This window comes from Lissotriton helveticus, chromosome 8 (assembly GCF_964261635.1).
Source record: "Lissotriton helveticus chromosome 8, aLisHel1.1, whole genome shotgun sequence".
Taxonomy (NCBI): domain Eukaryota; kingdom Metazoa; phylum Chordata; class Amphibia; order Caudata; family Salamandridae; genus Lissotriton; species Lissotriton helveticus.
Window position 1 is genome coordinate 364,513,197 of NC_136069.1, and position 25,852 is coordinate 364,539,048.

At 45.1% G+C, this 25,852-nt stretch overlaps 1 protein-coding gene across 2 annotated transcripts in view; it reads left to right on the forward strand.

Moving 5' to 3' along the window:
• The window catches only part of FRY (FRY microtubule binding protein), a 778,582-nt gene that overhangs the window by 480,153 nt on the left and 272,577 nt on the right, over positions 1-25,852 (forward strand). For both annotated transcript variants that reach the window (XM_078657150.1, XM_078657151.1), the window contains exons 14-17: positions 2,066-2,152; positions 5,907-6,078; positions 13,189-13,321; positions 15,951-16,058. In XM_078657150.1, the coding sequence (XP_078513276.1) occupies positions 2,066-2,152; positions 5,907-6,078; positions 13,189-13,321; positions 15,951-16,058 (500 nt within the window). The remainder of the gene's footprint in view (positions 1-2,065; positions 2,153-5,906; positions 6,079-13,188; positions 13,322-15,950; positions 16,059-25,852) is intronic.

Below are 25,852 nucleotides of genomic sequence, written 5' to 3' on the forward strand. Positions count from 1 at the left end.
CTAATTTAAATGAACCAGTTGTGATCTCTCTGTAGAAATAACGCCAACAGTTTTTAGGGTCATTGTGGTACTTCTGTTACTACTTACGTGTAATAAAAAGTATTTCATATATATGTTTGTAAACAGCACTATAGCATATATTCATGTTATCACTACAACTACATCAAATATTAGAATGGAGTCTTGTCTGAATTTAAATTTACTTTTGGACTGCCCATTTTCGGTATAAACTGCAGCAGGGGTTTGAAGTGTAACTTGCAATACTGCTAGGAGCACTGGGTCTACCATCAGTGCCTGTAGGTCATACTTTCCTGGATTGCACTATTACCTCTCAGTTACCTCGCAACTACATCCTTGGATTGTGCTTCTATCACACCTGGATTAACCTCTGAAAACCCATAACCAGACAGACCATCTGTTTACCAATGGTGGTGCCCCTGCTGGCTCTGCCATCGGAAATTGTCCTACAACAACCCAACAGAGTAGGTTTAGCTGGAGGAAGGAAATTACTCATCTGCACTATTTAGGAAAAACCTGGCAGTAAGGGACAGGAGAAAAATAATGATTCCCACAGTGTGGTAGAAAACACCCAGGAGGTGGAGGGTCAAATTTTATAGCAAATTAACTCCTTGGGAATTTGTTTAAAAAACACTCTTTGGAAAAGTTTGACGAACAGTCATCAACTCTGACAGCAGCTGTCCACCAAGCCATTTTCTACATGGAAAGCAACTGCTGTGACAGGAGTACTTTCAAAGCACAGAGATGGCCGATGGGCCTAGAGTCATCTCTAAATTTGACAGTTGATAGTCTGCCAGGGTGGCAGACGTAATGGCCTCCGCCACCCTGATAAATGGAATACCATCTGCTAAACTATAAATCAGGGCTTAATATTTATAAATCTTTCTTGAATTAAAACGTACTTGGTTGGCCCACTATCTATGTGAACACTGCCACCGTATTGAAGGGTAATGTGCAATATGGGTGGAAATGCCAGACCTGCCATCAGTTCCTCAAGCCCCGCCTCCTCGGGCAGCATCACAGTAATTTGTCTTTTATTTCACCCTGTGAAGGATTGACCAGAACACATACAGCAGAGGCTCTTTTAATGCTTATTCCTCTGGTTCAGTCCATGCCACTTCTAGGAAGACTTGGACTATATCCGTGGCTGATCAGATAAGGTCATTACTATGGGTTGCTCCACTTTTGCCATGGGGGTGTTTCCAAAGCCTATACTACACCTTATCCTACCTACACCTCAAATGACGCCATAGCCAGCTGGCATTAACTAAGTCACAGACATCTCTACAGATGGTACATATTCGAATGCAATGGCATGCTTCTTCTCACACTTTGTCCCAGCTACAATGCCTACACCCAGGAGATCAGGCAGTGACACTGTCAGACCAATTTGTACCATACACTGATGAGGCCAGACCCCTTCACACATTGACTGCTATGAACTTCCAGTCCATCCACAAACCATCACTTATGCTTACGTTCTCAATGTCTCTCTCGTTCTCACTTCATATATATGGATTGGTTCCATTAAAGTGCGTCTTTATTTAATTCATGCAGTGTCCATGTTTTATTTAATGAAAACAAAATGACATACTCAAAATAAATCGTACTCAAGATAATGTTGTATTGGGAAAATTAAATAAAGATGGTGTTTGTTTGAAACTCAAACCAAGAAGAATTATTTCTACAACCTCGCCAAGCAAAAAATCAAACTAAACTATAAGAGGTGACCATGCTGTCCATTATCAGGACAGTTAGACACAGCTGAGGGTAAATCAACATTGTTCTGTAATTTTTCTCTAATACCATCCCCCAGTGTTTCAGACCACCGTAAGAGATTGTTGCTCATGAACTATATTTGATCATGAGGAGCTTTCATGGTTTACAAATTGAGCCACCTAAATGCAACAGAAGGCCAAAGCAGCATCTAAACATAGCACCTCGCACACCTTTGCTTTGCTGCCTTTTTAAAGCCGTTTAGATTTTCGATAAACTTGACTTGTTATTAAAGTTCAGTCATACATTTTCATTGTCTTTTTTGATATAGGAAAGACTTGATTTTGCTATGAAAGAAATTATCTTCGACCTGCTCTCCGTGGGAAAGCCAGCAAAAGCATTCAGTCTCAACCCCGAGGTAGAGCTCGCCGTGTTTTCGTTTGTCTTGTGTCTGTGGAGTGTTTTGAGTGGGTCTGCTGTCACTGTGTGGCCTGGTGGATGGTAGAAAATGTTTACCTGTGTATTTGACTCCCCTGCATGCATACTTTACCTCTGTTCTACGTTTGAATTTTTGACTATTAAGGAAAATCTTGTACTGCATTATTGATGTTTAATTCTTAATTACCTCGCATCACCACCCAAAGTAATGTATTTGATGAAAGTTATGTATTAATCTCGCTTCCCAAGAATAAAGCAGGAATATCCAATCTGTTGCTGTAATTGCACATTGTAGAATCTGCCATGCTACCACTGAGACTTTTGTAGTGACACATTGTGAACATTTTATACACATAATGGTATTGAACTGGCTGCAATATAATAGGTGGGGTGCTATTAAAAAGACTATTAATAAAGTAAAGGCGACACCTGAAATGGATGGTTCACCTGGTTCTCACACTTGAAACGTGTCACCGATAGCTAGCTAGGGATTGAAAAACCTTTACCAATACATTTCCAAGTAGCGGCGTGTAGCTTGAGCTGAAAAAACTGGCAAACAGAGTGATGCATCATGCAGGGCTGTTTTCAATGCAACATTTGAATCACCTGTCAACTTTTCTTAAGCAAAAATGTGCCTGAATCAATGCATAGACTAAGGGATTCTGTTGTTATCTTGTACAGCCTAATACTTGCCACTGAGCTGGGTATTCTGAAAGCAGAATCCACCCGAACTCATATATGGTGAATTAGTTTACAAACGTTAAAATATACTGTGTGGTTGATATATTTAAATCCCATAACACTACATTCCACAGACAAGTGACAACCTGTCAGTGGTTTGTGAAAATAATATGTCCTAATAGTACAGTGATTGGCCAGGATGTCTAATTTCAAATTTCAGTTTGTGGGGCTTGAACAGGAAGGTAATCAAACAAAAAGATGATCTAGTGCTACATAGTCCCACCCGCAGACTCCGAAGTCTTGTGTGTAGTAACACTGTTGTAGGTGGTGCACTATTTGAAAAGAAGCTAATATGTTTCAAGTTTATGTAACTAAAAGGATGGATTGAGTGATAATAAATTCAAGCTGGTGGCTTGCTTGTGGCAGTCACATAGCACAAACCTTTGTGGTAAATAGTGTAAAAGCAATAGCAAACACAAGTTCTATACTTTAGCTTTGCATTGTACAATAACTAGAAGGACCATGGACCTGATGGTAGAAGGCTATCTAAATAACATGGTAAAGTCTATGTAGTCTCCAAAGTTGGACAGCTAAGGTTTTTTAACGATGGTGGGTCTTGTCAAAATGTGCATTTGTCACCACTTTCTAAGATATGCTTAGTGCATAATTTAAATAAATCTGGAGAACACCCCTGCAAAGGGAATCATTTTGAGTAATGGAGAGGGAATATGCAACTAACACATTTCAGACACTAAAAAAAGAGTCCAATTCTAAGGTAGTGACAGAACCCCAGCCAGGAGGCCACCAACCTCACAAAGTGGATCAGCAACTGCACAAACGACCTCGCCCCTCTGAGGACCCCGCCTAGCAGACCCGGCAGCAAGAAAGCCCCATGGTTCACCGACGAACTCAAGAGGAACTGCCGAGCCCTCGAGAAAGCCTGGCGCAGAGACCCAACACCGGACAACATGACTGCCCTCAAGCTCGCCACCCGAAAACACCACCAACTGATTCACGCAACCAAGAAAACTGCATTCAAGGAACGACTGGACAACAACGCACACAACAGCAAGGAACTCTTCAACATCGTCAAAGAGCTCTCCAACGCCGGAAAGAACGTCAATCACCCCTTCACAAGATCTCTGCAACTCCCTCGCCTTCTACTTCTACAACAAGATCGCGGACATACACAACAGCTTCAGCACTCAACCGACGCACTCCACGACCGAACCACCGCCCCCCACCACCATCCTCCGCGCCTGGACCCCGATCAGCACCGAAGACACCGTCCGCATGATGAACTCCATCCACTCCGGATCTCCGACCGACCCATGCCCTCACCACGTCTTCAACAAGGCTGACGCTGTCATCGCACCCCACCTGCGGGACATCATCAACACCTCCTTCGACACCGCTACCTTCCCGGAGAGCTGGAAGCACGCCGAACTCAGCGCTCTACTTAAGAAGCCATCAGCCGACCCCACCGACCTCAAGAACTACCGCCCCATCTCGCTGCTCCCGTTTCCTGCAAAAGTCATCGAGAAGACCGTCAACAAGCAGCTGGCCGCCTTCCTCGAGACGAACGGATCCCTCGACCTCTCGCAGTCTGGACTCCGGGCCAACCACAGCACCGAGACTGCCCTGATCGCAGCCACCGATGACATCCGAGCACTGCTCGACAACGGAGAAACAGCGGCCCTCATCCTCCTAGACCTCTCCGCGGCCTTCGACACTGTCTGCCACCGCACCCTAGTGCAGCGCCTCAGCAACGTCGGAATCCAGGAGAAGGCACTGGAGTGGATCATCTCCTTCCTCGCCGGAAGGACACAGAGAGTCCGCCTCCCCCCGTTCAGATCAGAAGCCACCGAAGTCATCTGCGGCGTTCCTCAAGGCTCCTCGCTCAGCCCAACCCTCTTCAACGTCTACATGAGCCCCCTCGCAGCCATCGCTCGCCAACACAACCTCAACATCATCTCCTACGCCGACGACACCCAGCTGATCCTCTCCCTCACCAACGACCCCACCACCGCCAGAGCCAACCTACACGAAGGGATGACAGAGGTTGCCAAGTGGATGATGAACAGTCGCCTGAAATTGAACTCGGACAAGACGGAAGTCCTCATCCTGGGATCTTCACCCTCCGCCTGGGACGACTCCTGGTGGCCCCCCGCCCTGGGCAGCGCACCCAAACCAACAGACCACACACGCAACCTGGACTTCATCCTGGACTCCTCCCTCTCCATGACCAGACAAATCAACGCCGTCTCCTCGTCATGCTTCAACATCCTGCGCATGCTACGTAAGATCTTCCGGTGGATCCCCACCGAGACCAGGAAGACGGTCACCCAGGCCCTCGTCACCAGCCGTCTGGACTACGGCAGCTCCCTCTACGCCGGTACCACCGCCAAACTCCAGAAGAGACTCCAGCGGATCCAGAACGTCTCAGCACGACTCATCCTGGACATCCCCCGTCGCAGCCACATCTCCGGACACCTGAGAGACCTGCACTGGCTCCCGGTCAACAAGAGAATCACCTTCCGTCTCCTCACCCACGCACACAAAGCCCTACACAACCAAGGCCCAGGATACCTCAACAGCCGCCTCAACTTCTACGCTCCCACACGCCAGCTTCGATCGACCGGCCACGCCCTCGCCGCCGTCCCCCGCTTCCGAAGAGCCACCAGAGGGGGAAGGTCCTTCTCCTACCTGGCCGCCAAGACTTGGAACTCTCTCCCGACCCACCTCCGCCTGACCCAGGACCACCTCGCCTTCAGGAAGCAGCTCAAGACCTGGCTGTTCGAGCAGTAGCGGACCCCCCTCCCCTAGCGCCTTGAGACCCTCCGGGTGAGTAGTGGGCTATATAAATGCAGTGATTGATTGATTGATTGAACTCTAGTTGTGTGTTTTTGCCACAAGAAGGCCAGTATGGACTCCTGCTCCTCAGTTATTTGTACAATATTTGGTATGGTGTTCTTGTGATGAATGGTCAAACTGTTTCATGAGATTCTATAAATATGGTTTATTTCAATTACCTTATTTGTTCTTATCTTTAGAGAATGAACATCGGTTTGCGAGCCTTCTTGGTCATTGCAGACAGCTTGCAGCAGAAAGACGGAGAGCCTCCCATGCCGGTTACTGGAGCAGTCCTTCCTTCGGGTAACACGCTGAGAGTGAAGAAGACTTACCTAAGCAAAACCCTTACAGAGGATGAAGCAAAGATGATAGGTCAGTAGCTGATGATAGTATTATTGATAGCATCTCTTTACCAGCATGGCTTCCTATTTGCTTCAGTTCAACTCTCAGCTGCTTGGAAACCCATCCATAAACACTGGGAATATTTACATAGCTATTTATTCTAGAACAGTGCACATTGCATAACTGGGTTGCTTCCAGGTGCAAAAGAGAGAACAGGCCATTGAGGAGTTGGAGCTAAACTAGAAATGATTTCAGTTGTTTTCTGAATGCCATGTAGTTGCTGGCATTACCTAGGTTTTGAGACGAGTTGTTAGACAGGTATGGTCCAGCCACAGGTGGTTTGTGTAGAGCCATGAAGGCATTTTAAATATGAGGCAGAGTGTTTCGAAGGTGCCCCCAGCTATCATTGGCAGCCTGTGGAGCTTTCAGCGATGTTGGGTGATATTCTGGGTTTTGCTCAGGCCACACCGTTTGATGTATGTTGTTTTTGTAGGCTAGCCAGTGTTGTTGGTCTTTAGGTATGAATGGTAAAGTTTTCTTTCAGCACGTTTAATTGATTTCATGTTAATTTGGCCACAACTGCTGACATAGGATTTGAGGCTCAGGTCTGCCTCTCAGTGATTGCCTAGGTTTTCAAACATTGTTTTAATTTCTGCAGTTTTTCTTAAGAAGGGTTGGGTGTGTAGATGCTGTATTTCTCTTGATGTGGTGGCCCAGCAGTACGATTTATGTCTTTGAGCCATTACGTTTATCAGTTTTGACACATTCAGGTTTTAATATCTTTTAGTCAAATGGAGACCTCGCTGGATTGATTTGCTGAAAATGTTATTCACAGGTAAATATGTATTTTATCTTCATAGGTGAGGAATAGGAGCTTATGGGAGCAAAAGAGATCTATGAGGGTCTTTAAGTGACTGTTGAAGATTTAGGGACCAAAGTGAGCTTTCCACAATTACAATATAAGAACCTGTCTATGATGAATGATTTGAACCATTCTTGTGTTTAGTCTGTGGCATGGGGCACTGACTGGAGTCTGTACAGGAATGATGTAGTCCACCATATCAAAAGAGTGGAAAAGAAACATCCTTCAAGGAGATTCCTGGTCAGTCATTTCGAGAATAACATCACAGGCATTTAAGACAGCTGTTTGTCCCATCTTTGGGACAGAAACCAGATTAATTGCTGGCCAATATATTAGAAGCTGGGAGTTTCCCACTTTCTCCCAAAAATTTTAAATTCATTTGAGACCAGTGATGAGTCAGTAGTTGTTCATAGTAGACTTGATATGTTTATTCTATTCTTAGCATTTATAGAGCGCAATGATCACATAGAGGGGTATCCAGGTACTAGCAAAATGTTTGTGGAAGCTATAAAGGCTGAAGCATTAGGTTTAGAAGAAAATGAGTCATTTGTGTATGGCCTTCCAAAAAGCTAAATTAATTGTGGTTAGGTGAAGCGTGTGTGGCTGTAAGTACCATTGTTTGGCAGCCAGATAGAAGAAAGCCAGACATTCCGTCTAGCAGTGTCAGAATTTAGGAACTTGAAGCAATCCAAGAGAAGATCTGAGTGCTTGGTAAGAAGAGTAATGAACCGGTTTAGAGGAAAGATGGATGGAGCCTTGAGCGCTAAAGCATGATGAACCATGCAAAGATTCTTGAACAATCTACATTTGAAAATGAGTAACCAATAGTGGGCAGCCATATGAGGCGAAATGTGAGAGTGACAAGGGAGTTTCAAAATAAGGTGCACAATTATATTTTATATTCGCTGCAGTCTAGAAAGAAGGTAAGCTAGGAGGCCCAAATACAAAGAGTTGCAATAGTCTAACCTGAATAACGCAATGGCCTTTATTGCTACCTACTACGAGATTGTGGCTAGGTAGGAAAAATATTTCCAGTCCCAGTTGGTGGAAACCGGAAGACAACACCTTGCTGCCTTATGTGGTTAAGCAAAAACCATGGTTGAACGAGAAACCAAGATGTTGTACTCCCAGTACCTGAGTGAGAGGTGCACCCAGCTTCTGAGGTTCCCAGTTGGTCAAACAGTGTGGTCTAGTTTAAGGGTAAACGGATTTCTGTTTTGTCCGTGGTGTTCAGCCCAGAAACCACTTTGATGAGGAGGTTTTGCAAGTCGAAGCAAGGATTGCAGGAAGGAACGTCTAGCCAAAACAAGGTCTGAGTCATAAGTGACATGCTGTAAGCTTCGGTGAGTTGTTAAAAAGTTAAAACATATACATTAAAAAAGGGTAGGGCTCAAAGAATAGTTGGGTGTGCATCCTGCTCGAGTTTCCTGGGCTCAAAGTGAAAGGGAGAAGATAGACAGCCTGGGACAGTCATGCAAATTCAAAGCTGTCCAAAGCTATCCAGGTGAGAACTTTATCCTGGACACCCACGCAGTAGAGATAATATAGAAGGATGTCCTATGATACAGTATCAAAGGTCACCAAGAGGTTGAACAGCACCATCCACCTGGACTATTAAGAATCTTAGATCATGAAGTACAGGAATTAAGTCGGTCTCTATGCTATGGAGAGGGTGCTGAGACTCAGGAATTTATTGGTTCCTGAGAAGGATGCGCACTGGGAACTTACTTTTTTTCTATAATTTTGATCAGTAAAGGCTGCAACAAAATGGGAGGTTGTTACATAAAAAAAAGTGTTTATTTTTCAAAAAAGGTAGCATCAAGACTTCTTTTTAATTGGATGGGACACTGCATTCTACCAGTGACATGTTAGCAAGGTTAGTTACAACTGCAGTGATAAAGTCTGGCTGAAGGAAGAATGTGTTCTCGGACACAGGTCAAGGGGTGAGTCCAATTTACCTAAAGGATACGCTTTCTTCAGGTGTCCATCTCCTGTGCTTGAATTCCGAAACACTGGGTTTAGTGGCGATCATTATATCAAATGTAGTATCTTTTGTTATCGTCATGGGTATATTTAGATATCACAAATATTGCTGATTGTGAAAGAAGTAATTGCCCAAAGTCTGAGAATTATTGCAATTTTACAACAGGTTGGGCTAAAGAAGTTAATGACTACTTTACCACTTTATAGAGTGCTTTTCAGGAGCTACCGGAATTGTCGGTTTGCATCACTTTGTATGATGCCATAACATGTCTGGATTGTTAGTTATCACTCATCAATGCTTTTTGGTAAAGGGAATATTTATATGTGGCTTAATCAGAGCATCAGTCTCTTTCAATTTTTTTAAAGCCGCTTTTGCTGTTTGAAGAATTTCTGTAAACTATGGAGCGAAAGATTTGATTTGTGACCACACATGTGGAGTAATGGAATCTACAGCATGTGCAATCCATAGATTGTAACTAGAGACCAATTCTTCCAATGAATTGTTTCGTTTTGTTGTAGATAATTTCAAGTGCTGCAGTAATATTGGCAGATGAGACTTTGTGCCATGGACACTTGGTCGTTTTTACAATGGATTTAGAGAGAACGGGGGAGGAGGGTGGAATAGAAATATCCACGGAAAAGGGAGTTTGAGGATGTTAGTTTCTGACTATGCAAAGAGGAAGTTAAGAGTGTGACCATTCCTAAGAGTAGGTTCTTATACAAGCTGGGACAGGCATATTGTTGCGCAGGATTCTCTCAAATGGCCCCAAACAGAATGGATTGGTTTCCCAAATGTTGAAATCAGGCAGATGCAGTTGATTAGAATTGGAATGAGGTGATCTCCGAGTCTATTGCTAAAGTAACAACAAAACCAGCTTTTAAAAAACAAGAAAATAGCATGCAAAGAGCTCTTTGGAGTGCTGTCATGCCAGCAAGTGGCTTTGTTAGAAATAGAGCTAACAGTGTTTTTCTTTTTGGGTAAGGGGGGGAGTGGAGTCCTCAAGTATCTCTGAGAATTCAAATGTTTGTAGCTTTATTTCTTTAAGTGCTGCCTGAGAGTTTCTTGAGTATTTGGGGAGGCCAGAGGTGGTGTTAGATCTGATATTTAGTGCTTTTTCAATGAAATAAATATGCCAGGGGAAGGTCTTGGGAGAGGAATGTGGTGGATGTAGTGCCTTGAGGGTTATTGAATTTTTGAACCACTTCTCAAAGACAAGGCCAGCCACAAAAAAGGGCCAAACATGTGCAGTCCTTAGTGAAGATCGCAGTTGGGTTTCGATTGAACAAAGAATGATGGTAATTCTGGATCATCTCAGAAAATGGGTATGAGGGTGGTATCTTTGTTTTCATGATACCAGGAGCTCGCAACGTCATTGCGCCAAGAAAAGCATGTGCACATCACAGACATCAGTTAGGCTTAGCAAGCAGTAGCAGCTGCTGCCCATGCCTTGCCCGTGGCACCGTCCTTGCTACATGTAGAGTCTGGACTGAGAAGGATAGTGCCAAGAAGGGAAAGTGAGTAGGGCTCATTTCACTTTTTTTTTTAATTTAGTATCAGATGCACTTACCCTAGCCTTTCTGCAGCACAAAAGAGGTAAAAGGGTCAAGTGTGATGTCCTCCTAGTGCAAAGGGTGTGTGTTGCCATATCATAGATCCCTCGCACTTTGGTCATTCATGGTATACGTTTGCATTTAGGTTGTGTTGAGTGAGCATAAAAGCTGTGCTCTATATCCAATCCAGTAGGGAGGTAGGTTCTTCCTACCTTTCACATTTTACTTGCAAGACATGAAATGTATCCTGCAGCAGCGCACGTAATACTGAAGGTTATTACTGAACGTGGCAACCGTATTCAGTCTGTCTGCTAAAAATACCTCTTGCTCATGCAAAATGTACCAGATAGCACAGCAATTAGCCTGTGGGCGTGGGGTGAAGGACCAATGCCGAAATGACGTTCTCTTGCTAGATTTATAGCCCGCAAAGATATCTCAAGTGGATGCTAAATAGGTCTTTATTTCCCTGCTGCTTGTGAACGCCTGGTCACGTTAGATGCTGTGCCCTTGGGATGGGAAGCAGAGGAATGACAAGGATTCCTTGAATGAGACAGAGTCTCAAAGGCTCGTGCATCAGTCTGCAGCCATAGGCGTGTTTGGGTGCGCCCTCTGCTTGAGGCCTGCCAGTGTCTACAGCTGGGTGGAGGTTACTCTTCAGCGTTCAAGTTCTCAAGGTTAATAGATGTATGGTACAAGCAGGACCGTCCTTGGAAAACGGCGCCGGGAATAACCAGAGGGAGTACTACGAAGAGGAGGTGTACCCGCCTTGCCTCTTAGAACAGCAGTGTTGTGTCTACTTTGCAAACTGCTTTCTTCTCTCCTCCCGGTACAAACTATACTTGATCAAAAACGAGACTCATCAAGTCGTATGAAATTTCGACAACACATATAGTGCGAAAAAGTCAGGAAACGAAAGGCTAAACCGATGTGTTTATGCCCCTCACCCACGAGGCCCTGAAGATTCGCAGTCTGTTTCCCTGCGATGAAACACGTGTTGGCCCATATGTAGGAACAATAAACCGAATTATCACACCAACAACGGAACGCATTGACACCTCTATTTTGTCCAACTTTGATCAATTGATGTTTAAGTGTCTACTAACTTTGACTTTCAATGGTGCTCCAATGTGTGTTTTTGATTTACTAAACAAGGAACCGTTTGATCACATATTCATTTGTATAGTGCAGGGGCATTGTTGTATTTTGCAATTCCATATGGGCCTATCCTTGGTCCATTTCTGAACGGTTGTGAGGATTGACCGTTCGCCTCATTGCCTATACCTCTACTTGGAAACAATTTCTCATTTACTCCTCGGATACTTGGGTAGTGCGCCTGGTAATTCTGGATAATCTAAATATCCTCATAGTTGCATATCATATGGTACAAGCATAGTTTCTGTTTGAAAGTGCTGTATTGTTGTCATTTTGCCTGCTTCTTCGAGGAATGCCTGCAGTCTAAAGATTGTGTCTTAGGGCCCGATTACGAGATTGGCGGTCCAAACCTGTGGTGGAGGCTTGGTGGTGGTCTGCCCGCCCTATTAAGAGAGCGGCGTTTTGAGCGCTTTGGGACTGGCGCAACCACCAGGGATCCACGATCCCTGGCGGTAACGTGGCAGTCTAGGGAAGCAATATACATGGCGGTGCCGCTGCAGCACTGCCATGCATATTACGAGTTTCCCCACCTCTAGCCTTTTCATGGTGGTGAGACTGCCATAAAAAGTCTGGCGGGTGGGAAACAAAGGGTCGGGCCCCGTATTGTCCATGTGCATGGGGATGCATGCAGGGAGGCACATGTTGTACCCCCATTTACTGAACGGCATAGTCCATGCCGTGCAGAAACAGCCTTAGGCGCTCCCATTGTGGTACCTTTTCAATTGGCACCGCAATGAGACCGCCGCACTGCCTGCCTGCCAAACAACGAGAAAACTTGTAAATGGGCAGTGGCAGTAGACTTTGCCAGTCTGGAAGTGGGATGCCGGCGCGGCAGCCCACTCCAAGACCGCCAAAGTCGTAATCAGGCCCTTAGTTGTGTGTAGCTTGTCAATGAAGCCCTCTACCTACATAATGACCATAGGGTTTTGCAGATGGAAGGCACTTCAGGTTCAGGCCCATATGCTGTGTCAAGGTGGCAAAATCACTGTATAGAAGTTTGCCTCAACCATAGCATGGGTGTTTTAATCCAAAATGAGAAAAAAAAATGGTATGTGGAATGCTGAATTTAGTCTCCCGCTTTCTTGATTATTTTGTGCCGCATTCTGGGCCATCATTTTCTGTTCACTGTGCCACTACAATCAGAAACCAGCCATAGGCAAATCGGTCTTCATTCTGCTCCAGGAACTACAATCCAAAGAAAGTAGTCCACCTAACGGTAAATCAAGTGACCTCAGCCTGGTCTCGGCCTTGTTGAGCAATTAAGTAATGCACTGTGTGCACTAAAAAATAATTTTAAAAAGTCATTGACTTGAACAGGAGTCTTTTGGCAAATTGAGTTACAGGACCTACGCTGGGCACAATAAAGTAATTTTTTTGCACATTTGCGGAATGTCTAATAATTGTAACTATTTTCCACTTACGTCTACTTCAGTAGAATTTAAGAATCGGGCAGACCATGATGTGGGATCTCTCAATAAGTTTAACTGAGCATGTTGAAGGGAATGTCTCCCGAGCGCCTTCTTTTGCAGCCCTCATGATAGATCTGTGTCTCTGTTAAAGATGCTCATGCCTGTGTTGTACATGTTTTGCAGGAATGTCCCTGTATTACTCCCAAGTCCGAAAGGCCGTGGACAACATGCTCCGGCACCTTGACAAGGAGGTGGGCAGGTGTATGATGCTGACCAACGTGCAGATGTTAAACAAGGAGCCGGAAGACATGATCACGTGAGCGCCGCATGAATGTCACATCTTCTATTTCGATTACTGTGCCTGCCGACTGTGGGGTGAAGCGTCGAAAGCAGACCGAGGAAGGAAATGTTAAGCTTTTCAGAATGCATGTAATGCCAAGTATTTGGCAAAGCACGGTTGTGCATTTTTTCGTTGTGCACGAAGGTTGCAGGTGTCTCTGATTCGCAATGACACCTGGTGCCCCGTATGTGGCATTAAAACAATGTCCGAGTATTTTTGAAATGTTTTGACGTGTACTGCATTTAAAGAATGTGCAAAGTTTCTGTATGTGAAAAGAGTTCATTTTGGTTTGTCTCATTGCTTTTAATTTGTATTTAGTCATGGTGAGTGTGTTCAACCTCTTGTCTGTGTTTCTGATTCGGGCTTCATTTTGACCACAGGGTCTGATATATTGTGTGCAGATGCTGTCCTCCCTGCTTGCTTTGGTTTGTTTGTTGCAGGTTTACAATTATTCCATGTATTATTCTCGGACTTAGCCTCTGTTAGTGAGTAATTTGATAATAGCAGGAAGCCAGGTATATTTTTTCGCAAAGTGTAGGAGAGATAAAAATTACACCAATGCAGATAAAGGAAAGAGCCTCAATGATGTTCTGGGCCCCATTCACAAACTGCATTTTGTAGTACATAAAGTAACAGCCAGAGCAGCTGACTCCGGAGCACGGGGCTCACGGTCCAATCCCGGGCACCGGCAGAATCAACTCATGCACTGCAATTTTTTCTCTTTGTCCCTCCTGTCTCTCAAGAATGGGGAAAGCAGCACAACATCACCATCATTCTTCAGCTCCCCTTTTATCTGTAGGGTCCAAATATAGCATAGTATAGGAACACATAGGAAGAGGATGAGATACTGGCAGCATCACCCTTCTCTTTCTTTCCTCTTATGTGGTGATTCAGAAGAGCCAACGGAAGATGGCTGCACCAGTGGCGGCTGGCATCTATTGGGGAGGGGGGTGGGAGGGGGGGTGCACATATAAAATAAAACAAAGTATAAATGAAACACTTACCTTACTCAATAGGACCTCCTCGCTCCCGATGCCCACGTCGCTACTGCAGCCACCAGAAAACTTCCTTGACCAATCAGAGTGCTGCTCTCACCAGCATGAGAGCAGCACTCTGATTGGAAGGAGCAGCCTCACTCTGTGCTCCACAGCGCTCTGGAGGCATGTACTTGCTCTAGCCCAGCTGCCTTAAGACAGCTGGGTTAGAGATTTTTAAAATGTGCATGTGTGGCTGGCCAAACAGACATGTGCACCTTAAACAGTGCATACACAGCCCAACCTCCTCCCTGCTGCTGTCACTCTGCAGCAGCCCCATCTTGACGCTCTGTTCGAGACGGGGGATGAAAAGTAAAATGGTAATGAATTACCATTTTATTTTTTATCTCGGGGGCATTTAAGTAGGGCGATGCGCCCCCGCTCCAATGGAGGAGCCGGCCCTGGGCTTCACAAACTATGATGTCACGTCAGGGTACAGTATTGGTATGTGTACATATAAAGCACAGTCCTGCTGTAAATTCAGTCCTGTACAAGAGAGCTAAGGTGGGATTCAGTACTGGCAGGGTGTAACCATACTTACTTATATGTGGTTGTCATTGGAATTAAGTTAGATCAGTTGACAACAGTTGCTAGAATCTGCTGTTTTATCTGATGTCCGTCTAAAGACGCCTTATCCTGAGTTTCTTTTCTATAAATGTTTTATAAACAGACTGCCAGTAAATTGATCATATTGGGAGGACAGGCAAGTTGTTTCTGTATTGACTGTTGCTCCATCATTTTTTGGGAAACAAGGTATTTTTTTATGTTACTTCTACCCTGTTGAGACAGTTATATTTGAAAATAACCTCTCTGGAAGACTTTGCCATGCTTTACGAGATCCTGAAAAAAATCAGTCCTGGGTGACCCACCACCACCTTAAACTAAATCCCTCAAAATCTGAATAATTACTTATTTCTCCCTCCAACTGCTCCGCCCCTCATGCCTTCAACATCTTTGACTGTCAGCCGTCAATTATTGAGTGTGCCAGTCACTAGACATTATGAACTAGACTACGCAATGAAAGGTAAATGCTTTGGCCAAAGCAACACAATTCCAAATAAGACTTTTGTGGGGCATCAAATCCTAAATAACTAATGAGAACTTCAAACAAATTGTCCAATTTTAGTCCTATCCAGATTAGAGGATCGTAACTCCCTGCTGGCCAGTATACCAAAAATATCAACCCATTGAAAGCAGTTTTTGTGAATGAATAGCTCCTCACCAATTTTCATTCTGTGAACTAATCTACAGGATTTGTTTCTGCAATTTTTTTGCAGATCACACTTTATATAATAAAAAGAATCATATTTTTTCTTTTATGCCAATTCTGTGCTACCAATAACTTTGTAAAACACTCTGACACCGCAGGACTCCATCTGCACTATAAAAAATAATTTTAAAAAAGTTTTAAAAAAAAGAGGCTTTATTTCTTCAAACCCTACCTGGATAGGGCAAACAATTCAGTCAAATTCTGAACTTAATTGAAAGTATGTGTGTGTATGTATATAGGTATGTGTGTACACTATTTACCCTTACGTTTTGTTGATGCAGGAACTCTCTTTACATTTCAGTGGTGAGAGAAAGCCAAAAATTGACCTTTTCAGGACGTGTGTAGCTGCTGTTCCTCGGTTGCTTCCTGATGGGATGTCCAAGCTTGAACTGATTGATTTGCTGTCCAGGTGGGTTTGTGATTTTTCTGAGTATATCTTTTGGGAAAAGCGAAATAGTGCATTACCAAAGGTCATAAGAAATCACATAAATGATATAAGCAATAGAATAAATCAAATAGATTGCAGCAAAGGGCTAAATTACCTTTCATGTGTAGGCAAAATTGTTTTACTAAAAAGCAAAACTGCTAGAAAGTTATTAGTAGTTAGACCAGAAATAATGTGTAGCTTTGAAATACACATGCACTGCATTAGTATGCTGAATCTTTGCCAACAGTGCTTTCATAGTACTTATGCTGCAATATGTTTTACGGTATACTTTGAGATTGGGTGCTGATATATCATCTTAGTTTCAGTTGACCATCTGATCCCCATCACTCTCCCACCTCCGGCCCATCATCATAATCTAGGAATTTCATTAGGAAATGATCATGAAAGTTAGGTGAAATCTGCCAGAAATGTTCTTGCTTCTCCTTGGACTGGTCAGAGCCAATTATATGAAAACCCTCCCCCTCTATCACTTTGCACGATGTTTGTTGTGAGAGAGATTGAGGTTTGTGTCACTTGCTGTGTCAGGCCACTGGTGTTCAGGGACAGAGGAAGCACTGCCAGCCCCTGCCAACCAATTAGATTGGTTTTTAGTTTCCCTGCCTGGTGTGGGAATACAATGTGGTATCCATTAGCTACAGGGCTGCAGAGCTAAAGGGTACCGTTTCTGATTGCTCTTTGGATTTGTGGAACAGGTGTGTGTGTGTATGACCGGGAGTTTGAAAGTTGGATTGGAAGGGCATTAATCTCAGTCCTGCTTTCCTCTGGAGCACTCACCCGGGAAGGAGTCCTGATTACCTTATCTGACATGTCCATAATAGGTAGGCTGGAGCCACAGGTAATTGGCCCACAGGTGTATATCTGTTCCCCTCATTTCTAAGTAGAAAAGTTGTCATAAATGCCCTGCAGCACAGGGTAAGGAATCCTGAATGACAATATAAAGTTGGTAGCATCCTGCAACTTCTCTTAGAATAAGCAATCTTGACAGGAGTGTAGCTTACTGTAAGTTGTTGTAGGCATGAACTAGGTACACATATTTTTTTCACGGTGCCTAAAGATCCACACCTTGTAACAGTCAGAGGTCGCTTGATCTGCCCAGGCCTCTCTCATTGTGACTGGTTGTATCCTAAGGATTGTGGCGAATGGGCCTGGTAGCCCATTTGGAGGGAGAGAATGATCTCCTATTTCTGTGCCCTTGAGTGTTGCCATATGCCCTGACTGATGAAGAGTCCTGATAATGAGATACATGTACAAGCAGTGAATTTCCTGCCAGGAATCAATCGCATATCTGCAGGACGTAGGTTAGATCTAATTCAGTGAGAATGGTCACCCTAAACATTGTTGCTCTGCTTACGCCTCTTGTTCAGGAAGCCATCCTGTGAAATTCACCAAAAGATGGCCAGTACACAGGGTGGTGAATAACAAGGAAGTGTTTATTCCGAAGTACAAACTCCCGTGACCCCAGCCACAGCCTCTCGAACTGCTGTCGCCTCAGAGTGTCCCCGGCGCTCGCCTTGGAACGCTGGTCGCGGTGACATTCTAAGTGATGTCACCGCGGGCAGCACCATCACACGCAGAGCCGCCGGGGGGCAGAAAGAGGGAGATACCACACATCCCCCTTCCCTGCAGAAATTGAAAACATTAGCTAGAACAATGAGCAGGAAACAGAATATAGGAAAAACTTGCATTAGGCAGAATGGCAATAGTTACATCATTACATATTGGTCAAAGTGTCTGGGAGGTCTGGTCACTCTCCTGTTGGGCCTGTGGCCTGGGTGAGCGACACTCGACGGCCTCCTGATGGCGAGACCACTATCTAGTCTGGGACCACTCTCCCCCTCTCTTGCACCTTCAGTGACTTCTACTGGAGGGTGGTACCTGACCACTCTCCCTAGATTCCATATTTTCCCTTCTTGAGTTTTGACTGCATTCTTGAAAAGCTTAGTGATTTTGGTGGGACTGCTGTACTCGGACCAGCTTGCCTTCCCTGTGGGAGCTTTGATTTTGATATTGTCACCTACTTTGAACTCGACCTCCCGTGTGGCCTTGCGTTGGTCGTATCCTTCTTTCCTCACCTTCATGGCCTGCTCCTGTTTCCTCAGGCTCTCCTTTTCTTTGGTTCGGTCCGACCACCCCTTGTGCCATTCCATCCACCCCGGGGTAAGCTTAGTGTTGGGTGTCCTTGCGCGGAGCAACTCGAACGGGGTGACGCCCGTCGTCTGATGCGGCGTGAACCTGTATGCTTCCAGACGCCTCCACACCTCTTCTTTCCAACTTATGCCACTGGCTTTGGCCAGCTGGATGCTCTCCTTGATTGTTTTGTTAAAGCGTTCGACCATGCCATTGGTTTCTGGGTGGTATAATGCACATCGCTTGTGTCTAATGCCCCTTTCTTCTAGGAAGTCTTCCATCTCTTTCGAGCATAGTTGCACTCCGTTGTCAGTGAGGATGTTGCTGGGGAGCCCTTCTCGGATAAATACCTCCTGTAGAAACCCTATGACAGTCTTTGTCGTGACCTCACTGACGAGCTTTATCTCTGGCCACCGAGAATATAAATCCACGAGCACTAAGATGTAAGGTGTCCGCAGCTCCCCAGACAACGGGCCCACGATGTCTAAAGCCAACTCATCCCAAGGTCCTGACGGGAGCGGCCTACACACCATGGGTGGTGTTAGTTGCTTCAAAACCTTGTCACTATTGCAGCACGGGATGCATTCCCTGATTCTCCTTTCGGTGACCAGGTCCCTGAGTCTTTGCTTGGTCTTGGTGATGCCCAAGTGCCCTTCGTGTGCTATCTCGACCAGGTTGTCTCTCACAGCTGCTGGCGGCACGAGCCTTGTTCCCCTGAACAGGCATCCGTCGACAATGGTTAACTCGTCCTTAACGGCCAGGAAGGGCCGTAGTTCTTCAACTCGTTTGTCACCGTGCTTCCACCCATCCCTCACTCTTCTGCAAATTTCTTCCATAATCCTGTCCTCTTCCTGTGCCTTTCTCCACGTTTCTTCGCCCAACGCCTTCTGGATGGCGCAGACATTCTCAACCATGTATCCCTCTTCTTCTTCATCTGGTTCTTCTCGCATCCCACTTGCTTCTACACCACCAACAAGTCTGGACAGGCAGTCAGCTGCGAGGTTTTGCGTTCCTGGAACATATTCGACATTGAACGTGTACTCCTGGAGGCTGACTACCCACCGCCTTATCCTGCTGGAGATGGCATCCAAACCCTTTTTGCTGAATACTTCCACCAACGGTTTGTGGTCGGTACGGAGGGTGAACTGCGTACCCCACAGGAAGTCTCTGAATTTTCCAACAGCCCAAGATACCGCCAATGCTTCCTTTTCAATGACTGAGTAGTTGTTCTCAGACTTCTGGAGTGACCTTGATGCAAAGGCTACGGTTTCTTCTCCTTCCACGCCTTTCTGGGTGAGGACAGCTCCCAACCCTTTTGCACTAGCATCAGTGGTGAGGATAGTTGCCCGGCCGGGCAGGTATGACTTCAAACTAGGGGCTTCTGCAAGGGCTCTCCTAACATCCTCGAACTCGCTCTGGCATTCCTGGCTCCATTCGAATTCGTTTTCTTTTTTCAGCAACCGCCTGATGGCGTAAGTCCTGCCTGCCAAGTTTCTTATGAACTTCCCATAGAACTCCAACATCCCCATGAAAGATTTGATCTCATCTTTACTTTTGGGGGGTGACAGATTCACGATGGTGTTTTGTAGTTCGGCCTTTGGACGTATGCCTTCTGTCGTTATCTTGTGACCCAGGAAATCCAACTCCGCACAGCTAAAGACACATTTGTTCTTCTTTACGGTAAGGCCTTGGGACAAAAACCTCCTCAGCACACATCTCAGTCTCTCATCATGCTCAACTTGGTTCTTAGCAAAGACAAGTACATCATCCTGGTAACACATGACGCCTGGGATGCCTTTCAGGATGTTGCTCATGATTCTTTGGAACACGGCAGCCGCCGAGACTAAGCCGAAAGGCATCCTTTTGAACTTGTAAGCGCCCATGGGTGTCACAAAAGCAGTGAGTTCCTGAGACTCCTCGTGAAGTTTTATCTGGAAATAGGCCGAGGTGAGATCGAGGGTGGAAAACACCTTGGCACCCTCTAGCATGCTCATCATCTGGGTGATGTTCGGCAAGGGGTAACGGTCCACGACGACCTCTTTATTGAGTGCCCTCAAATCAATGCAGAGCCGGACTGACCCATCCTTCTTCTTCGCTGCCACGATGGGTGCCAACCATTCAGTTGCTTCCACAGGTTCGATGACTCCTGCCTTACACAGCTTCTCCAATTCAGATCTGACCTCCTCCTGAATGGCTATGGGGAGTCTTCTAACTTTTGCCACAACGGGCTTGGCATTCACCTTCAGTTTTATTTTGTGACAGTAGTTCTTCAAACAACCAAGCCCTTCCCTAAACACCTCTTCAAATCCTTTTGTGATGTCAGACCCACATTCTTGTATCTCCTGTATCAAAATCTGGGGATTGCTGTTGGGATTGAGATACACACCCAAACCCTTCTGAGCTCGCCACCCCAAAATGTTGTCTCCTACAGTAGATACATATACTTTAGACACAGTGGTCCTGTTCCTGTATTCAATTTTACTCAGAAAGTATCCCTTCATGGAGATGGGGCGCCCCGCATACCCTCCTGGCCTCAGGTCTAACCTCTTCAAGGGTATCTTTCCTTTAGACACACGTGAGAACTCATTGGCATTGATAATTGTTATTCTAGAACAGGAGTCAAACAACGCCTCTAGGTCAACCTCTCCTACTTTTATGGTGTCTTTGGGACTATCGACTTGATCTTCACCAACTTGTACTGTAGCCTCTGCACACATGGTGTTTCTGAGACCAGGCGCCTTCAACTCTTGTACTTGCACAACAAACTCGTCGCACACCACATTCGTTCTGTCTCTACTCTGTCTACTGGCCCCCTGCCCACTCTTGCAAAATTGCTTAAAATGGCCTTTCTTACCACACCTGTTGCATGTGAATCTGAGGGCGGGACACTCCCTGTCGTTGGCTAGGTGCCCTTGTTTGCCACACCTGTAGCAGGTACCTATGAACGATCCTCCTGGCCTGCCTTCCTTCTGTTCCTTGCCTACTGCCTTCTGACCTTTAACTACAGACACAGCCTCACATTCGGACACCACCTCACTGATACTGGTCTTGTCATCGTTCTTCTTCTCCCCTGCATCTTGCTTAATCTCCTTGACGCACTGCAACATGTGCTCTACCTGCTTGGCTATGATGAGAACTTCTCTCAACGGCGGGTCATCTTTAAGCCATAGCTCCTCACGCACCCGTTCCATCCTGCAGGTCAAGACAAACTGATCCCTAATTCTCTCCTCGCTCGCTCCCCCAAACTTGCACGTTGCAGCTAACTTCCTCAATTCAGACACAAAGTCTTCTATAGACTCCCCTTCCTTCTGTGCTCTCTTACCAAAATGGTACCTCTCCATGATAGTGCTGGTCTTGGGGAGGTAGTGTAAATCTAACTTCTTTAGACTAACTTCAAATTCATTCAGACCCCTTGCCTCCTGCGCTCCTAAATCTGGGAGATGGTCTAGGACTTCCTCTCCCTCAGCGCCCAAGTAATAGGCCAGTAATACAACCTTTCTTTCTAGTCCTAGGTTGGGCCCACACACAGTAGCGTAATTTAGGAACACCTTTTTCCATTTTTTCCACAGGATGGTGGGATCACCTGGGTTGGTTAAGAAAAAGGGGGGAGGGGTCACACTTTGCATGCTTACTTCACAAAAGACAAAACAACTTTACCCTTCAAACATGCACCTGTCTACCTTGTAACTTAGCTGCGTTAAGTGGGAACCTGAAGTCTGCGCCAAATAGATGTGTCTCGGGGAAGGAGGAACTACCGGTGAAGACAACTATAATGGGAGGGAAATGCCTAACCACCTCTGCGCAGCTCTCCTTCCTAACACATACACGCAGAAGATGGAACCTGCTAATGATAACACAGAAATATGTAAATATACTAAAGAACCCTCAGGGGAAGGTGGGGTTACAAAATACAGTGTGAAAACGTTCCCCTTTTTTTTTTTCCTTTGTACAGTCATACACTCTGGGGCTGAATGTGCAAAGCGCACAGCCTGCCCCTAGAAAGTTCAATGCTGTGCTCTAAATGTTTCAAGATAGATATGCTTCCTGGTGCAGTCTGTGAGGGCAGCACTCCCAGGCGGATTAAATTTTCCCAATGCGCATAATCTTCTACAACTGCTCCATGGAGGTCAAAATCGTCACCAATCTTTCAAGAGTGCAAGACAATTCACTGTTAGGCCACAGGGGATGCAAAACCCAAAACCAGCATCCTACAGCGCGTAAAAATGAGCACTTTCTGAACAGAAAACACAGTCCCACTGCGCTCCTAGGCTCCTTTCTCCTCCCACGTCGCACTCTCAGAGTCCTCCAGGTGTTTCACACACGAACTGCGGTGTCGCCTAAACGCCCCATACTTCCTCGCAGCGCTGGCAAGTTAATTTCAAATGGCAGCCCAAAGCGCTATGATTCTCATGAAATGCGGTAGGAAATCCTGCACTTCTCCTCTGCCAAATCTCTCTTCACGCGCTGCCCTGTTTGTACTTTCCACAACTGTGTGTCAAATGACATAGAGGTCTGAGAGGAGGAGGATCCACCAAGGGAGGCCAGTATTCAAACGCCTCTGCGGCGTCAACACACAACGCTGCCCTGATGCTGATAAAAGAAAAGGGGCGCGCGGTGAAAGTCTTAGATGAAGGGCTGGAAGCTACGCGCCTGGCTCACAGTTTCAGCTCTATGGTACTATTACTGGCCGCTGGCAGTCTCCGACAAGAACCGGGAGATTACTTCACCTTGTCAGCTGCTGATATCCCGGCTCGCCACACACACAACGTGGGCGGAAGGTCTGGGGTCAGCGCGCAGGGTCACAAACAGGTGTACCTCACCTCCAGGGTGTGTGTCAGAAGGAGACTTCACTCGTTACTCCCCAGGCACCTACGATCCCTCTGCCTTCCTTCGAGTCGACAACACGTTCTCTCCTTGAGCCGCTTCTCACTCCAGTCAGCTCTTCGCGTCGCAGTCAGTTTCACTTTGACCCAAATGCCTATCCCTTCGGCCGGCTGGGTTACTCGAGTCAGCTGTTGTTCATCTTCTTCCCTTCCGACAGCTGCGCTCTTCTGGGCGTGTTGAGGTCACGAGAGGCTTTAACCCTCGTCGCCAGTGTGAAATTCACCAAAAGATGGCCAGTACACAGGGTGGTGAATAACAAGGAAGTGTTTATTCCGAAGTACAAACTCCCGTGACCCCAGCCACAGCCTCTCGAACTGCTGTCGCCTCAGAGTGTCCCCGGCGCTCGCCTTGGAACGCTGGTCGCGGTGACATTCTAAGTGATGTCACCGCGGGCAGCACCATCACACGCAGAGCCGCCGGGGGGCAGAAAGAGGGAGATACCACACATCCCTTAGAGTTTTCCAATGGGCATGAGTAGAGTGATACTGTATGATGAGTTTTGTTCTCATCAAAGAGATGTTATTATATTATTAATTCACCTCACTGAGTAAGACTGGAGACTGAGTATGGATAAAAGACTGTGAAAAGGGGTTCATAGTGTAAAGTGTGAGTTGGGAACAGTATCTACTTATGTGCCTGCTCTTATTTACGTTAAACAGCCTTTACAATGCAGCAATTACTACACATTATATATATATATTAGGGTATGGGAGTGTTTAGGGTGGGTAGGGGTATTTGGGTGGCAAGGGTATTTTTAGAATTTAGGGTGGGTAAGGGAATTAGGGTGGCAAAGATGTTTATGGAGTTTAGGGTGGGTTAAGGTATTTGGGTGGCAAGGGTATTTTTAATGGGTTAAGGGTGGTTAGAGGTATTTGGGTGACAAGGGAGTTTTTAGGGGTTAGGGGGTACGGTTATTTAGGTGGCAAGGGAGTTTTTAGGGTTGGGTATGGGTATTTGGGTGGCAAGGCTATTTTTAGGGTGTATATTTGTATGTGTGTGTATATAAATCTATATATACATATATATACACACACACTTATGTGTGTATATTTATATATGTATGTATATATGTATATATATATATATATATATATATATATATATATATATATATATATATATATATATATATATAGCGTTATACTTACCTGCAAAATACTTACAATTGTGTTGTAAAGGCATGCATGGTAAAGTTATATGTGTGGTAAACGTTTTTGTGGCAAAGAAATGCTTTGTAACGACTAATGGGTGGTTAAGACCGCGTTGTTAAGCCATGCATGGTAAAGGTTTGCGTGGTTCCATCATACATCCCTTGTTTACAGGTAGAGGTCCAGTGTGTTTGGCACAAAATCCTCGGTTAATTAAAGTGAGGCAAGACATTCTCTTCATTAAAAATAGTCTCTGAAAACTCAGAAAAAGTTTCAATTTAATTTGTAATTTGGCTGATCACTTGCCAAATTACTGAGTGTGAAATTGCAGCTTGTAAAAGTCAGGTCTTTCAGGAGAGGGGGAAACACCAGCATATCAAAATGTATCATGCCAAGTACCGCATTTTAGTGGCCTTACAGAACTGTAGGCCAGTGCCTGTAGGCTATGCAGTGCATACGTGGAAGTGATGAAACAAATCCATATAGTTACTTAAGTGAAAAGTAGACTTGCAATGCTAACAGACTACACACTTGATGTTGCCCTTCCTAGCTGAGGACGTCTTTGCCAGGTAACAAATGAAACCCCGAACAAGCATTCAGCTCTTCTTTTAGTTGCATTTACGCTTAGCTGTTCGTGATCATGCTGGCCACTGGCATTCAAGAGCGCTTGAAAGCTTTGACCCCTACCATTTTAACCCTTGATTAAAGGTTGATATGTTGGCCCCCAGATGACTCGCTATGCTCTGCTTCTCACTTTTTGTTGATTGTCATTGGATTAACCCCACCCACATATGTGATACCCACGTGTGAAGGGCAGTGGTTGAGTCCTTTATCTGCCTGGCTGCCATTTTTCATGAACTCTGAGATAAACCCTGACACATGTACACTATTTACCACCACTATCGTACCATTATCTTGTTGCAGTAAATCATGTCCTGCAAAGCAAATGTTAATTCTTAGAAATTTGACACTTTGTCATGCAGCAAACCATAGACAATTTGCTTACCCTCACAATTACAGCCTCCTTGAAATGCTGAGCCCATGGACCGGAGAAGTGTAAACTATAGCCTCTTCATGTTAAAAAGTGAAATATAAGAATGCATTTGCTTAAACACACAATATTAATTGCTAATATGTGAATACATTCCAATGTCTAATTCTACTCCAATCTCCAAGAAATAATTTGACAATATATTGCAGACTGTACCAGGTTAGACTGGTATTTGCATATATAATAGATGTATCAGTAAGCAGATCTAAAGTTAGTGAATGAAAGATTGATAGCTTATGTACTGCTTTGGTCGAACATTATACCAGACAATGCATTACTTACAGTTAGCAGTTAACAAAGATATGTGGTTATCTTGATTTTGACTAATTGTTAACCAATTGATCAGATGATTAAAATCAGCCAGAAAGGAAAAGGATAGTTGGACATTCGAAAAGAAGAGTTTGCAATTATGGAACACAACAGATTAGGATTACAACCAGTTTACAATTCCCAACACTCTATGTTGACTCTGCGGCAATGGAAAAAGCTGCTTGACAGTCAATTTCCACCTTTAGATATTTGTGTCATATGAACAGAGCAGGCAT